The 17,815-nt window shown below is 36.3% G+C and overlaps 1 protein-coding gene across 14 annotated transcripts; it reads left to right on the top strand.

Moving 5' to 3' along the window:
• Window positions 1-6,214: 6,214 nt before the first annotated feature.
• LOC18440543 (uncharacterized) lies at window positions 6,215-17,147 on the top strand. Of its 14 annotated transcripts, none has more exons than XM_088850971.1 (16): window positions 6,215-6,361; window positions 7,681-7,822; window positions 8,431-8,499; window positions 8,919-9,074; window positions 9,309-9,425; window positions 9,526-9,610; window positions 10,124-10,232; window positions 10,362-10,429; window positions 10,612-10,737; window positions 10,828-11,975; window positions 12,381-12,584; window positions 12,727-12,787; window positions 13,921-14,034; window positions 16,006-16,119; window positions 16,219-16,305; window positions 16,755-17,147. In XM_088850971.1, exons 10-16 carry the CDS (start codon window positions 10,858-10,860, stop codon window positions 16,779-16,781), a joined length of 1,725 nt encoding a protein of 574 aa, XP_088707097.1. In that variant the 5' UTR covers window positions 6,215-6,361; window positions 7,681-7,822; window positions 8,431-8,499; window positions 8,919-9,074; window positions 9,309-9,425; window positions 9,526-9,610; window positions 10,124-10,232; window positions 10,362-10,429; window positions 10,612-10,737; window positions 10,828-10,857; the 3' UTR covers window positions 16,782-17,147. The 14 variants fall into 14 exon arrangements, with proteins under 14 accessions (XP_088707097.1, XP_088707106.1, XP_088707103.1 ...); XM_088850980.1 differs by having other exon boundaries at window positions 10,825-11,975; XM_088850977.1 differs by having other exon boundaries at window positions 6,215-6,365.
• The last annotated feature ends 668 nt before the right edge of the window (window positions 17,148-17,815 follow it).

Below are 17,815 nucleotides of genomic sequence, written 5' to 3'. Positions count from 1 at the left end.
TTAGAAGGTGGGGCCCATGAGTGCCTCCCTTGGGTGGCAAGCCTCACTTTTATTCCCTTTCCTATTTTTTAGTGATATATCATGTGGTCATATAGTTGGAAGATATTGACTAAATATTGACTTGATATATCTTTGAAAGATTTTGTGGAAAGATTGAGTAGACTTGTGCTTTTTTATGATATGCACAATATTTAATTAGATTTAATTATTTAATTTCTATTGATGGGAAAATGGTTTCGAAAAGGGGGATAATGATTCATGCACCTTCTATAATGTTGATGGCCCATCTATGGAATTGATGACTCAGATCTCTCATCCCACAAGTCACAATTGATCGACGGTCTATATTTAATCTCACAAGAAGAGGCAAGCCAAAGAAAACCCTAAGAAATCCTAATCTTATTCAAAGCCTATAAAAAGGGATTGTTTCTACCAAAAAAATCTCTACACCTTATCTTTTTATTTCTCTCTCTTAAGAAAGTTTATCTCTCTCGTGTTTGATCTCTTTCTCCCATATTATGAAAGAACCTAAGGGCTTAGGTTATGGAGTTCTTCTTTTTCCCATCTCTCAAATATAGATTTATGACTAAGGGTTTTAGGGTTTAGCAAAAAGAGAATCCATCTCTCTCAAACTAGGTTGCTAAGAGAATTCACCTAGGGTTTGAGTTTGCGATCAAAGGGGATCATGTTCCACTGGTGTGACTTGGCCGAAATTTGCTTTCTCGGTTCGAGATTGAAGCTAGGCCGAAATTTGCTTTCTTGGTTCGAGATTGAAGCTAGGCCGAAATTTGCTTTCTCGGTTCGAGATTGAAGCTAGATTGTTGCTCCCGCGCCATCAGATGGTGGTGACTCGGTGTGGGGTGTAATACACCCGATTGATGTAATCTCCTGTACCCTTCCTTTTTGTTGCAATTTTATCTTTTATTCTCAAGCATATTACATAGTTGTTTCAATGGCATCAAGTTGTTAAGATATTGGTTTTATTGTTATATTGATTTTATTTTGAAATTTATCTTATTATAATAGAGACTACAACTACATGTAAGTGACCTTTTGTCAAAAAAAAGGGGTGAAAAAAAAAAAAAAATTTGTATTCCCCGATAAAAGATCACATAGGTCTTTCTTTCAGGAAGGATGTGGAATATCAGAGGTGGATGTTATGATATAGTTCTACAATTTAATTTTTTTGGGACCAGTGAGGATTAGGCTTAGGATTGTACGGTGTCCACCTTTGCCTAATAGGCTAAAGTTAAATTTTGATGGGAGTTCGTAAGAAAATTCTGGGGTGGCAAGCATTGGGAGTTATTCGTGATTCCAATGGTGTAGTTCTTCTCTCATTCACATGTCCAATTGGAGAAGCCATTGCTAACTTTGTTGAAATGACAACTCTTCTACAAGGTTTAAAACTTCTTCATTCTAAGTTTTAGGGTAGATCTTGTATTGTTGAGGGAGATTCACATAACGTTATTAAATGGTATAAAAAAGAGCTAAGGGTTCCTTGAGAACTCAAATCTCTATGGCTTCAAATCTTTGATTTGGTGATAGGTGTTCATGCAACTTTTCCGCAAGTTTTTAGGGGTAACCTCTTTTTTAATAATATTTATGATCTTCGTCAAAAAAAAAAAAACATCAAAACCCTAATTAGTGAGAGAAAGAGATAGAGATAGAGTGGGGCGTGTATGCATTGATAGAGGTTATCATGCTTGGATGGGGAAACAAAAGGTTATCATGCTTGGATGGGGAACCCTATTGGATATGGAAACAATTTTAGATGTCTATGCATATCTTTCTCTCTCTTGAATTTGAGTTGGGGTTAGGTACCAATTTTAGGAATTTTGAATCACAAAAATAAGGAAAAAAAAGTAAGGCATGCATCCATTGAGAGACGTTATCATGTTTGGATGGGGAGTCCTCTTGGATATGGAAACAATCTTATATATATATATATATATATCTTGAATTTGAGTTGGGGATTGGTACTTATTGTAGGAAGTTCGAACTAAAAACTAGGAAAAAAAAAAAAAAAGTGGGCCATGCTTGCATTGAGATATGTCATCATGTACTTATTTTAGGAAGTTCGAACTAAAAAATAGGAAAGAAAAAAAAGTGAGGCATGCTTTCATTGAGATATGTCATCATGTTTGGATGATGAATCTTCTTAGATATGGAAACCATCTTAGATATATATGGATAGGTTGATATGTATGTATATTTTTCTCTCTCTTGAATTTGAGTTTGGGATAGATACCTATTTTAAGAAGTTTGAACCAAAATATAAGAAAAAAATCTCCTATTTTTTGAAATCCATTTTTTTCTCATGTCCATGCATCTTGATGTTGAGATGATCAATTTGAAGATATTTAGGCATCAAAACAACCTCTTCAAGTGAAACTTTTGAGGTAGGCTTTAATTTGATTGTTTAGAGCCTCAGCTCTATATAAACTTTTCATCGTCTACCATCTCGTATAAAAGTCCCCCTTAATTTTGGTATCCCTTTTGTCTCTCTTTTTTTTATTCGAATGTTACCCTTGACTAGGGAGATCGAATATCCAAACTCAAAAATGACTTTGTATTTTTAATAGACATGGCATTATTTTTTTAAAGTCATGTTTTAGGAAAAAATCAAAATCACTTGGGATGTCAAAAATCCATAGTCATTATTGACTTCGGATTTTCAATATCTCAAGTTGCATTCTAATTAAGATTTCCATGTAACGTCTAATATTCAGATCCAAAGTCAAGAAAAATCACTTAAAAAAAAGGAAAGAAAAAAGATTCCAAAGTAAGGGTAAAATTTTTGTGAAAAAAGAAGTAGAAGAAAAGACATACAAAAGGGATATGCATGTACAAAAATTTGGGGAGATTTTTGTAAATGTAATTTTTCAATTGGATATACAGGTATATTTATCAAGATTCAACAAATGATTAACTAAAAGAAATGGATTTTGAGTTTGTCAACATTTAGATCTTATTGTCCAGAAATTAGAAGGTCGTTGTTTATTCCTTGGACGTTTTATTTTGAGGCATATAGAGAGTGTGGTTTGAATTTATGTTTTTTAGGTTCGTCAATAGGTACAATAGACTACATCTCCACAATTTTATGTCCTAAAAAAAAGTCTTAATTTGAGTTTTATTCGATGTAACAAACGGACGGTATACTCTTATAGGAGCAAAAAATCGTTTAATATTAAAATTTATTAGTGTGTTAATCCATTTTCACCTAACAGATGGACAGTATACTCTTATAGCAGCAAAAAATCTTCTAATATTAAAATTTATTAGCGTGTTAATACATTTTCACCTAATACCATATACGTCTAGAAAGGAAGATCCTTGGGTGCTTAGGTGCTCTTAAACTAACTCGTGTTATCAAATTTCATTGTCTAGATTAAAATTAGGCCAAAATATTCCTATTCTCACGGGACTATACTGGCCATATACTCCCTCCGGCAAAAGTAATGCTAGCGATATTTTTTAGATCCTAAATATGGGGACGTAATCTAGGACCAACCTCAAATAATTTTTTTTTTTTTTTTTTTTTAAAGAACCTAAATCTCACTCTTTTGTAGACAATGACGTTCATAGGAACCGTTCTAATCTTTGGAGAGAAAGATCTACATGTTCAAGATGTCAAACTCCAAATATTTTATTTTATAACAATTGTCAAGTGATATTTAGATGGATCCGAATACTTGGGCTAAAAAAATCCTTCCCAAGTAGCTATTATGTCCGAGGGGGTTATTGTACACTCCCGCATGTGCATACTATACCCGTCAAAACCTACAACAAAACAAATCTCTTTTGTTGAGTTGACGGCACTTGCTAATGATGTAATACGCTTACGTGATGTTTTCAGAGTTTGAAACCTATTATTATCTGCCTTTTTAATATTAAAAACATATTATTAGACCAAACCTTAATACTATTATCTCCTTTTTTTTTTTTTTTTGGGTGTAGTTGGCATACAGATGCATCTGTAGGTGTAGAGGTAAGGTGCACCTTCAAATTTTATCATGGTATATAATTTTGATATAAAATGTTTTTAGGATTATCTCAAAATCTATTATTATATTTAATTATAAAATTTAATTTTAAAAAATGATTAAAATCAAGTAGATCTATAAACATATGAAAATATTGAAAATTGACAGTGTAGATAATATGTTGTAAAATGCACTATTTTTTAGACTTAAAATCTCTTTATTTTTCATAGTCATACATCTCAATGTCGCGATGATCAATCAAATGGTTTTTCAACATTAAAACTACTTTTTTTCGATGGATTTTTGAAGTGCACCTGTAGTTCTACATTATAAGGTTGCATCCTTATATAAACTTTTTCCTTTTTTTTTGTCAAACCAACATTGAATGAATCTCTCTATGAGCAACAATATGAGGGGAAATATCGATTAAATGGCCATTCTACCTATTTAATACCCTTGGCTTTCGAGCAAAAAAAGGAAGAAGGTTTCACAACTTCGAGCCAAATGATGAATTTCTTATTAGTGATTTTGTATGTTGATCGACCATGTAATTAATATTTTACCATTAATTAATAACTTACATCATTCTTGTTTTCTTAGTTTTTTGAAAATTAATATATTTAAGTGTCATTCACATACACACGCATCTATGCATATAGACTCCAAAATTTTAGACTCATTATTGAGTCAAATTGGAACCAATCACGTCATTGACACAACAAATTTTGGAGCGCCACTTCCTTTGACCCATTTTCGGGCTCCATTTTTCACATCAAAGCTAAATTAACACTGATTTCCTGAATCATTGATACTAGTGTTTTAAAGACGGTCGAGCTTATTAAGAACCAGCGAGTGATCAGTTTTGAATTATTGATACTAGTGTTTTAAATTAACACGGATTTCCTAAGTGATCAGTTTTTGCTCATAACCCAATGATTTTTTTCTTACACTTTTACTTTTTAGAGAAACCAAAGAATTGGTGAGTTGTCTTGGGCAGTTTCATCCCAGCTTGAAACCGGTGGGTGACCAGTTTGGTTCGTAAAACCTCCCGTTAAGAATATGATATGCGATATAATGTAGAAGCAAAGAACTCTGTTACTAATGTTGGATTATGAGATCATTCACGCCCATGCAAACACGTGCTGGTGAGCCACCGTCAATCTCCCCCATCCGTCATGCGGATGGCCGAGTGCTTTTTGGTTGTATCCTAAGCTGTACAGAAATTGTTTGGATGTACCTGTTATTGCAGACACAGTTCATTGTTTAAATAAAATTAATCCTGATAACGAATAAATTGTTGTTTGGTAGTATCCATAATAAAGTTATTTGAAATAATTTTTTGGAGAACTTTATATAAAAGTTTATCTTTTTTAAAAAGATATCTTTATTTTATTTAAAGCAACTTAAAACAATCACATATTTTAGATATAAAAAGAGCAAAAATAACTAAAATGGGTAAAAGCATTAAATATATAAATAATATCCTACAAAACACAAGATGCCTAACAAACAACTAATGCTTGAGTACATTATTCTAGATATGATAGTATACAACTAAAATAGTATTAAACTAATTATCATCCAAGCAGGCGATGACATACTTATTTTTTGTGGTAATTTGGACATGGTGATTTATTTGCCAAGGGAAAAAAAGGACCCAGAAGCCAAAAGATTTAATGCTCTTGTGGTAATGTACTATCTATTTGTTCCCTCCAACAAAACCTAATTTAGGAGTAAATCTCGAATTTTGGCATGTAACCTCTTTTAACTCATATGCTATACTTAATAAAAAATTCAAAATTACGTTTCTATGTGTGCTTGAAAAAGAAAATGCCTGAAGATTGAATGAAATGGTCCACAGTTTATTAAGGATGGAGTCTAAGTGTTAGAAAACTCAAAATTCAAAATTTGTTTATTAGAGTATTATCATCTAATATTTTTTAGTAGTTTCCAAATTTTCGGATAAAAAAATTACCCTTTTACCTGAAGGAGTAAGTGTATAATATGTTCTCGCGGAAGCATAATATACCGGAGCACAATATACGAAGATGCCAACCTTCTAATTTTAAGGCGCGTCCAAACCCCTCCGATTTCCGTGCTGTTAAGAGTGTTGTCATATTTTAGGTCTCTCTCTCTCTCTCTCTCTCTCTCTCTCTCTCTTACTCTTAAATTTTAGGTCTCTATCTCGTCTAGGTTCTCTCCGTTCAAAAGAACGCAATTGTGGCGTGGTGTGGTGTGGTGTGGTGGGACGCAGGCACTCTTGCTTCTCTGCGGATTTGCCCCAAACCCTTCAATCCCATCTCCTTCTCCCCCCCCCCCCGTCTCTCTCTCTCTGTAATTGAGCTCTGTCGCTTATCATAAGCTTGGTTGCGGATCTTGTGAGTGCGTCTTTCTTCATTAAATTTTCATATTTCCATCTGCTTTTCTCTTTGATCCCGCATGAAATTTGACATTTTTGGGTTTTATTTAGGCAAGTTATTGATGCTATATATTGCTGTTGGATTCCTTTCCGGGCTAGATAGACGCTTTGTGCATTCATTGAAGATTTAAAATTGGGATTCTTTTTTTTTAACCCTTGGTTGAATGGGAATTGATGTAATTGGTTTCTTCCATGGAATATCTGTTCGATTATTTTTGCGTTTGGAGAGAAATTTTGAATCCCTTTGCATCTGTTTCTCACTCTGGATTATCCTCTTTGTTAAAACGATTTAAAAGAATAGATGATTGGTTTGAATGTGGTAATTCCTGCAAGTGATATGTTTTCTTCGGATTAAATTGTAGCATGTAATCGTATTAGACCTATTACCGACTGAAGTAATTCAAATTAGGGGATTGAAAGACCACCTGGTTGAGTTCTTACATTTCAAGGATCATATCAGACTGAAGTAATTCAAATTAGGGGATTGAAACACCACCTGGTTGAGTTCTTACATTTCAAGGATCATATCAAGTAAATCACAAGCTTTTTCTGGTTTGCTTTATTTTGATATAACATCCATTTATATCAATTCATCCTCTAGGGACCAATTGGGATTGTTCTGTCAAATGTTTGCGTTCACAATAATTAAGAATGATGCATTAGAAATTTTCCGAATAGGGATATATTATTGATATGTTAATATCTGCAATCCAGTTAAATGATATCTCGAGCTCCTAATTTACTAACAATTGGAAGTTTTCACAAACATGGTCATGGGAAAGTTGTTTTCCCGAGTGTTCTATCTAAATTGTGAGTGAAATGCTTCTATTTACTAAGAAATATATCCAGAATTCAAATTGATACTTTTCCATTTTTGTTCTTTTAGGCTATAAAAGTACAAGTGTTTGATGAGTAATCTGTAGGAATGACATTGCTTTTGCTGTACTTCATTTAACATCGAATGGGGAAGTTGATATTTATCTGAAGATGCCAACATCATACCAATACCAATACTTGATACTTGTATGTGTAAAATGATTGTCATAAATATTTTATAAATAAATAAATATGTATGCATGATAATTGATTTATATTCAGGTAACAAGTATTTACTATGGTCTCTGTTCACTTGTACTTTGGATATCATTACCATTATATGCAGGTGTGTTTTTATTGAACTTTGAGGCGTCATATATGGTTCTTTTGGGAAATTCAGTACTGAGTCCATGTTTATTGTCGTGAGGTTAGTATCAAAAAAAAAAGTGGATTTTGGTGCAGGCTTGATTGGGGCATGAGGTTCAATGAAAGAAATGACTCAATCTTGGGTAGATATTCCAAATTTACCATCAACACCTGCATCGCCTTCTAATTCACCACCAGTTTTTGCTCAATATCAACCCAATTCTTGCACAAGGCAAAGGTAATGGTTTTCTCTTTGCTTCTATTTGCAGTCTAGATCTTGTTGACTTCTATATCTTATTATTCTGAGGAGGTGAGGCCTATACCTGAAGGATGATACCCATCAGTATTGCTTGGGAATCCATTTGTTTTTGCTGCATTTGAACTTTTAGCGCGAATGATTTTGATAAAGCATGTAATTGGCATAAAAATGGTTTGTCACCTGATGTCTCTTTGAGTGGGTTCATTCAATAGGATTGAATTAAAGTTGCAGAGTTGTCCTAGGAATTGCCATGGTCAATTTGTCTTGGATCTGATTTCTTGGAGTCTCACCTGGTTCTCGTAATTTTTTGTTGTGTCTTGTTGATTCTCTTGAGACTTGGCCGTGTTTTACTCTCTTGATTTGTCTCAAGTCATTGTTGAGGCCTGAGCTGAGACTATTGTTATAAACAGCGAATGAATGCTTTCTTCAGATTTGTTCATAGTTGAGCTTTATTTATTCAATTCTTGTTTGAAAAGTTTTCAAAATGTTGTATTTGGAATATGTTTAGAAACAATTATAGGGTGGATGATTTTTTATTTTCATGAGTGTCTATAGGACAGCTTTTTGTTCTAAAAAAGTGTTGTCAGGGTACATTCTTGATTATTGGAATTTGGAAAGGGTGCAGTTGGCATACGGATGCATCCGTAGCTGTAGAGGTAAGGTGCACCTTCAAATTTTATCATGGTATATAATTTTGATGTAAAATGTTCTTCGGATTATCTCAACATTTATTTTTATATCTAATTATAAAATTTTAAATTTAAAAAATGGTTAAAATCAAGTAGATCTATAAACATAAGGAAATCTTGAAAATGGACGGTGTAGATAATATGTTGTAAAATGCACTATTTCTAAGGCTTAAAATCTTTTTATTTTTCATGGTCACACATCTCGATGTCGAGACGATCAATCTGGTTTTTCAACATGAAAACTACCTTTCCGATGGATTTTTAAGGTTGCATCCTTATATAAACTTTTTCTATTTGGAACTTGTGCATGTTCTTTGGAGTCGAAGCTGCTTTGCTAATTTGATGCATATTCTATATGGTCACTGTTAATTATAATGTTTTCGCAGTGCGAGTAATGTCTTTCAGTTGTTAACATTGAGGGAAATTTCTCCTCGCATAAAAAGATCATCAAAAAGGCTTTGGGGCGAAGCTGCTAGAAAGAATCACGATTGCTCTAAAAGAAGATGTGAAGTATTGGATGCAAAGCGTGGTCTTGTTTCTTGGTAAACCTCCTAACTGCTGTGGACCTATGGTTTTTTAAAGATTTCTCATTGTTGTTTTCTATCCAGGACACATCCTTGACTTTCTGCTGATCCCAAACTTGCCACTTTGTGGGTTTTGCTCTTATCCCATAAATTGCATTGTCCTGTAGTGTAACTTGCGTGTCTTAGTTGGATTATCTTGGGCTGGAGACAAAACACTGAATTTGTGCATGATATTCAAATTTATAATTTCAGGGTAGAGACGGAGTCCCTGCGGCATTTTTCGGCCAAGTACTGCCCTCTTACGCCTCCTCCCAGGTCAACTATTGCTGCTGCCTTCAGTCCAGATGGGAAAACTCTTGCCTCCACACAGTAAGATCATAATGCTCTTTGCCTACTCTGTTATTCATTGATGCTGGACAGTGCCATTAATTACTGATACTGTGTCCATTTACCATCCCCTTGCTTGCAGCGGTGACCACACTGTCAAAATAATTGATTGTCAAACTGGAAGCTGCTTAAAGGTCTTGAGTGGTCATCGTAGAACTCCTTGGGTGGTATGTATGATCTGCTATATTAATGATTTTCTTTAATTTGTCTCACATAAAACTAGGTCTTTGTTAGGAAGAGGTCGTTTAGATTGTAGCACCTTAGAAACTATGGCTTTTGGCTTTGTCTTGGCATTAGGTAGTGAACCTTTTAAGGGGTGGTGTTCCTTCTCTGGCATCCTGATTGTTTCCTAGGTGATTCTCATTGGAAATCGCCATGCCTGGCTCTGGCATTTCAATGATTGCGGTTGTCTCTTATCAATGTTTAAAAGCCCAGAGTTGGCTTGGAACCTAGCCTGGTCCTGAACTGGGACTCAGCCTGGTCCCAATCTGTGCATATCTCTGCAGGGACTCTTATTTGCATGAGCATGCATGTGCGTGTTTGTGTCGGTGTGTTGGCCGGAGATGATGGGGGAGTAATCCTCTAAGATGTTCAAATGCAGGGTTATGACTGAATGTCATGATATAGACACTTTAAAAACTCTCATTATTATTTGACATGTGTTCATGGGCTTCCTGCAGGTGAGGTTCCATCCTGGGGATTCAGAGATACTTGCTAGTGGGAGTTTGGATCATGAAGTTCGCTTATGGGATGCCAATACTGCTGAGTGCATAGGATCAAGAGATTTCTGTAATTTCTTTGGTTTCTTCTCAGATTAACTTCATGTGCATACTTATTTCTACCAGTTTTTACATGGTGTCAGGGATATAGAGTGATTTTTTTTCATTGATGTTTCATTTACCTTATTTATCACTGCAGATCGTCCAATTGCCTCTATTGCTTTTCATGCTCAAGGCGAGTTGCTTGCTGTAGCTTCAGGTCACAAGGTATAGGGTAGCTCTTTCAGTAGTTTCTCATACAATCAACAATTATGGTTTGTTTTCTACTTTTCTTACAGTTCACCTGAAAGAAAAAAAAGGGCTTTGTTTTCTTGTTTCCTTGTGAATGCTCATGGGGCTGATGCCTTTTTCTCTCTAGATGACATAAATGATTGTAATCATTTTTTCAGCTGTACATATGGCAATATAACAGACGAGGAGATGCATCTTCACCGACCTCTGTGCTACGTACAAATCGATCTTTGAGGGCTGTGCATTTTCACCCACATGCTGCTCCGTTTCTTTTAACTGCTGAGGTGTGGTTATATTGAAATTATTTGACTTACTCTGATGAATTATCGCTTTTATGAATGGTGATGTAATCCGGTTGGCTGATTTTTTAGCAGGTTACTGATATTAACGCTCCAGATTCTTCAATGACCCTTGCAACATCACGAGGTTATTTGCAGTACCCTCCTCCAGCTGTATTCTTCGCGAATATGCGCTCTGGTTCAGGGTTAAATAGTGAAGCAATTAGAGATAATCAAGTGCCACTCTTCCCTTACCCCTGCTTCTTTTGCCCTGCTGCTTTTGTGAGAGACAATGAGAGAAATTCTCCACAGCCTGATAATATGGTCGTGGATACAAATTCTGAGCAAGAAATAACAGAATCTTCTCCATCTCCACACCTTACTACTGACCTAAATGCAGGGAACCAAGATGATTCTTTGTCAGCATCTACAAATATGCGCCAGCAAGTGCCTCTTAGCTCGAATGTTGCATTGGATAATGTGACAGCCAATGGTTTTTTGAGTGAAGCAGAGGTCTATGGGCAAGCAGGAGACATGTTTGACCGAAGAAACTCTCCTAGTACTGCAGAGAGTGTAGATGATGCTAGATCATCCCTTATTGTTCGGTCCATTGATCGGCAATTTGCTGATGGTATGCGTGCCACAGATGACACGACTTTCATGGAACGCACAAATATTCAAATGCTGTTAAGAAGTGTAGCTCTTGGGCAACTTCATCAGTTTTTGCCTCTTGGTGATCCAACTTGTTGGGAGCTCCCTTTTATACAAGGGTGGTTGATGGGGCAGACACATGCTGGGTTTTTACCAGTCAATGACAGGTCTCAAGAAAACACAATTGTAAGTCGGGGAAGCCCTGATGCCTGGGCATCTGATCCACAGGCAACTGCGAACATGGACGCTTTGTTGATTGCCTCCGCAATAGCTGCGAATGCTAGTCACTCAAGATCCTCAGGAAGATCTGGTTCGCGTCATCGTTCACGTTCTCGATCGATGGCACCTATAGTTCCTGGTGCTGGGGCTACCTTTATGAATGTAGGTGGTGAAGAGAGCATTCCTCAATCTGGTGCTGGTTCAATGGATGCAGAACTTGCTGCTGCGCCACCATCAGGTGCTGCCACCGCAGCGGCTGCAGAGTCACCTTGCACTGTGAAGTTACGGCTATGGCACCATGATGTTCAAGATCCTTGTAAAAAGCTTGTTGAAGGCAGGTGCTGCCTAACCGTGCCTCATGCTGTCCTTTGTAGGTATGATGTTATTATGAAACTGACATGGCTTTCATATTAACAATTCATAGATTGTTAGTTTTGCATAGACACTTGAACTATACTGCAGCACACATGTCTAACACTTCCATAAATATGGATGAAACAAATCTTGTTCTGATGTTGTTCAGGAACATGTCATCATTATTACTTTCCTTATGCTGTAGTTTGGGAATTACAGCTACTGTGAGCAGTAGTCCAGAAGCCTATATGGTCCATCTTATTAGGCCAAGGATTCTCATGTTCTTGAACATTTCTTTTTACACATGAGAGGAGTAGTTTTAGCTCGGTTTTTTATGTAAAGTATGGTCTATATAAATATCTTCTGTTTGAACTCATCACCTTCAGTTTGCGATTAATATGTGTACATCTACTTGATGATGGCAGTGAAATGGGAGCACACTTTTCACCGTGTGGGCGCTTTTTAGCTGCTTGTGTTGCATGTGTGCTTCCTCACATGGAACTGGATCCTGGATTGCAGTCGCAGGTGCATCATGACCTCGGTGGATCTGCATCTTCCCCAACGCGGCATCCTGTTTCAGCCCACCAAGTTGTTTATGAGCTACGTATATATTCCCTTGAGCAGGCCACGTAAGATCTCTGTCCCTTTATGGTGTTTATTATTTGCAACATTTTATTATAGTTGTGTACAGTTGATTGTTTCCATCATGCTTTTATGACCTCTATGGTTCTGAAATTGGCTTAATGGTTTGAATTTTATGTGATTTGATAGTTTTGGTTTAGTGCTTGCATCAAGGGCAATAAGAGCAGCTCATTGCCTCACCTCGATTCAGGTTAGTTGCTGAACATTGTTTCAACTACTAGTTGGTTTGGATCAGTAAAGTTTATTTGATCCCTATCTTGTACATCATGATGTTTGTTTGTCGCACTGGATGTGTAATTGGTGCAACCCTGCAACTTACTACAATCACTTGAAACTATACCTTCGCAACTATTGGCAGGGTTGGCCAATATGTTGACTTACGAGATACTTTTCAAGGCCTGGCATGTAGTCACTGACAGTATGATTGCTTAAGTAGTTGGATGGATTATCAGGTGGTGATATCTTGAAAAACTTGATTGGTTCCATACATTCATCGTGGTACCGTGGACATGGATGTGTCTACTTTTGCTGCCACCAATTGAGTTTGTGTATTGTTTTTGGACTTATCCTACTCAATTTCTAGGGCTCTTTTTGTCAGTTTCCTGTCACACCCATGTGTAAGAATTGCATAGGAAAGTGGACTGGTCACATCTTCCTCGATGCATAATTTCCCATTTTGTTAAATGTTTCAGGAACACTTTGATCGGAAGACTGGTTCTAATGTCCTCGATTTTGTATGAAACTCATAATCTATGTATCGTTTGTGGAGACGTTTTTGTCAATATTCCCTGATGTCTCCTGTTAGGAATCGTATAAAATTATTGCCAAGTCAGCCACCTGGATGATCTTAGGCTGGAGCTTCATTATTTTCTTTTTCTCACAAAGCATGCCACAGCTTCATCATTATGTTACTCTGTTTTCTAAGTGCCTCAAATCAAACACATATGGCTATCTTCTTTACTTTGCTCCGGACCTGTGTTTTTAAACTTCTTATCCTCAAAATCTGGATATTATTGTTTTAGGTTACCCCCACTGTCCCTTTTGATCCGAAATTAAGTAGAAATGTGGTTATGTCGATGGTGCATGGATGGCCTGGGAATAGTTACTGTGTTATATGGTTTATCAATTTTTTGAGCAAAAAGGTTTATTTTGTTTATCTATATTTTAAATGACAAGCTTTATGGATGCCTTCAATGGGATGCATGTTTATGATTTCATTATTTTGTACTGAACCAGTGTTTCTTCTGTATGACCACATAAAATATTTGGTTACCATATGGGCTCTTGAGTTGGTTGGGCTTATTTGAGTTTTTATCTCTGCAGTTTTCTCCCACCTCAGAACACATACTATTGGCATATGGACGTCGCCATAATTCCCTTCTTAGAAGCATTGTTGTGGATGGCGCGACCACAGTACCTATTTACACAATACTGGAGGTATTCCGTTTCCAAATTGTCAATTTAAGTAATGGGGGTATTATATTTCTAATGATTGCCACTGTTAAATATCCATATTCTATTAATTCCTTCCAACAATATTTTAGATTAAAATAATTTTTTTAAATTTCAAATGAATACTATCCTATTTCTGTCCTATTTTTGAAGAAATATTGCTAGTTTTGAGTTCAAGTTTTTGGATATGCTTCATGCTTTGTCTTAGTGATAATTGTTTCCCTGAAATCCAGTTTTGCCCTTCGTTTGGGGAAATAGCCAAATATTTCGAGTTCAGATTTGTGTTGTATGACTTAGGTTTATTGTATTTCATGAACTTGTGACATGTTTATATCTAAGGAAAATTCCTTTGCCAGGGGTGACATTGGAAACTTGGCCTTGGAGTTTTTTGGCTTGCCCTTTACATTGGTATACCAGGAAAGGTCTTCGGTATCGGGTGATTGAGCAATTTGAGAGACACTGGTACCTTGCCTTGCGAGGCCCACTTCCTCACATTGGAGGGAGGAAGACTCATATTTAGTAAGGTGACCTGCAAATCTTCCAGCATCTTTTTGTCTATTTATATTGCTGGTAAGTATGGCCTCTAAAATAGAGTGGGTCCAAAGAGTGTTATTGTGAAGTGGAAACAATTAAGGGGTGGTGTTCAGATGGTTTGAGGTGACTAAGGAGATCGCTTTTATTATATAAAAGAAAAATGCAAATGGTATTAGTGTCTATGGAGATGGTGGCCAGCCTATAGGAGAATGTGATGGGGGCAAACATTTGTCTTAATAGATTTGGATGAGATTCCCTGGAGATGAGAATTCAAAGACATGTATTTGGGAGTGAGGCACAATAAGAATGCGGATTGCGATTAGAAGAGTGAACAAACTCCTAGTTAGTACTAGCAGGTGTATTAACTTTTGGGATCTGGCATAATAATTGCTCTTGAGGGCCAATTTCTGAAGATTTTGGAGGATTACCTTCATCCGAGGCATCTCTCTTATAAGCAGTATAGTTGGCATTAAGATCTTTGGTGGAGGCAGTCAATGACCTCTGTTATTTGATTATTTTATTAGCCCCTTTTTAATAGCTAACAAGTTTTCATACATCAAGTCATGTAATGTGTGACTTCAAGTTGTTCGCTGGTTTATTGGAAGTCATTTGTATACATAGAACTAGTGATGAATAGATCACAGTGAACCTCAGGCATTGGGATTTTTCAGGGTCAAGTAATTCTACAAGATAGACCCAACCACATATGGCTCATCTCCTGTTTGTCTTCCTTAGCCGGCTAATAATCCAAAGCAGCTGCACCGGATCAATTTCAGACAATATGTTAAAAGACTTATTTGGGTCCCTTTGGTCATACCCAAGTAAGAACCCACTGCTAGAACTTCATGGTGCGATGAATATATTATGCATTGGGAGGAAATGCAGTACTCTAGGTTAAAGTGGCATTTACCTGTTTCCAAGAAAAGGAAACTTTTGCTACCCTTCATATTAGTCCCTTATGGACTTGTTTATGTATTTCCATAGTCCTGTCATTTCATTTATGTCATTAAGTTTTATTGATTTGAGGAAGACGTTTTATGGTACTTTGTTTTTTAGCTTTTTTTTAGATGCAATCAAATGTGACAAATACTCTCTTTCCTTATGGATATTATCTGCTACTCATAAAAAATTGTTGTGGGAATTTCCCATAGGCGAGTGCATGATAAATGAGTAAGTCATGTTGAGTTTTCCTCAGTAAAAATTCCACTGGTCAGCATCGTTTCACATGCCATCTATGCTAGACTGTCTTAGTTAATTTGTATCCTTTCTTTACTACTATTTCTTGGCCAGGTTTCCTTGCTCTTTGTTTTAGTAGTGTACATGCCTTCACCTTCCTTTCTTTCGTCATACTAAACACTAGCAATCAGTGTGCATTACTTATTTGTGTGCATATTGATATGTGATACTTATCTGTATTATCAGGTTTATAAAGTTTCGAATATGGAGCTTGTGAGAGTTCTTCCGAGCGCAGAAGATGAAGTCAATGTGGCATGTTTTCATCCTTTGGCTGGAGGTGGTCTTGTATATGGCACTAAGGTGAAATATGCAACCCAGTTTTATTTTAATTTTGTGTACTGACATTCCTGGTACTGCTTTCACCTTTGCGTACACTAAAATACTATTCATATTGTGCAGGAAGGAAAGCTTAGAATCCTTCAATATGATGGTTCTCACAACACAAATTCCATGAGCCCCTATTATTTGGAGGAAAATGTGATTGAGGTATAATGCTTTCTGTTCCTTTTGCAAATTGATTGATATTTTTCCTTTCCAGGAGTTAGTTGTCTACGATCCAGAATATTCTTTATCGACCTTTCTTCATGGAAAACTATTTCAGATGCGACATTTGACCATGAATTACCCGAATAATGCCATAAAACTAAATTATACTCCGAGGACCAGGGGTCTATTTCTTATATTTAAACATTATTTGAAATATTGTTTTGTTACATAGCGCTTTCCCATAGTCTTGGTGTTTGGCCAGACTTATTACTAAAAAGTTGACTGCTCATATTTATCTCCATATTTCTGTGGCCCCTTCTGTAGTTTTCTCCAAAATATCATGTCTTTTAAATTTCCTTCTCCTGAACATGTTAATGGGCTGCATCTGCATTCTTTGTAGCGAAACTATCACACAGCCATTTAATTACAGGTGCCGTGTATTGTTGCAGGTACAGACATATGCAATGGAGTGCTAAGTTGATTGATTTGTCTCCATCGGGGTGGAGCACCCATGTGATGGTTGTATGCTCTCTCTCTGCAGACCATCCCTGTAGAAAAACATTGTATGTTTTAGGCCCACCCTCTTGCTCATGTAGGGTAACCTTGTGTATGTTAATGTAACTTGTTCAATTTGAGGATTGGCGAGGTTTACAAAGATAAATTTGGTTTAGCAAACGAGCGAGAAGGTGAGATCCGGCAAGGTCAAATGGCTTGTGCGACGAATTCATCGCGCCATTTGAAAGTTCCCCACCAGATATCTTATTGTTCCATGCTTGAGTTTTGATCTGTAATATTGTCTCGTTTGTTCCTGTAGTGAAAATAATTGGACGATTCCTCGACTCTGATGCTTGTTTCCTTTTCTTTTTGTTTTTGGGTCCTGAACCCAGGTGTGTATATGTTTGCCCGGACAAGGAACACATGATAGAAAACACGATTTTCCAAATTCAATGTAGAAAAAACCTGCATATAAATTTAAGAATGGAATGTTCGTTAAAGAAACCTTTTCAATATTTGGTAGCAATGCTCCAAAAATTCCTGGGCGGTGTGCCTGGTCCGTACCCGGAGGACATTTTTTTTTTATGTTGAATCAAATCCGAAAACTCTAAAGATAAACCAAAGTATTTGAGATTTGGACAATTTTTTATGAACACATTAAGAAAAATAAAAAATATTATCCAACTTTCAAATTCAAGTGATAGTCGACTAGAATACTATTACTAGCACAATCACTAGGGAAATACCATGATCATATAATTACAAATTCACGTCACAATTTACAAATCATAAATTGTAATTCAGTTTATGCTCCATAGTCCGAAGCCCAACCTAAACACCGTCGAGGATACTCCTTACACAATGTACAAAACACAGTAAATAATTAATACACTCCATACTAATCCCATAATTACATTGCAGTCTATAGTCTATGCTCCATACACATCATAATTAGCGTCAGAGTTTTTTTCTAATTACTTGGGGTCGGTTATCAAGATTTATGAAATTTTTTTAA

Source organism: Amborella trichopoda, chromosome 1 (genome assembly GCF_054954075.1).
Source record: "Amborella trichopoda isolate Santa Cruz 75 chromosome 1, AtrichopodaSantaCruz75HAP2 v2.0, whole genome shotgun sequence".
Taxonomy (NCBI): Eukaryota; Viridiplantae; Streptophyta; class Magnoliopsida; order Amborellales; family Amborellaceae; genus Amborella; species Amborella trichopoda.
Note: the sequence above shows the minus strand (reverse complement) of the source record. Positions and strands in the feature narration are given on the sequence as shown.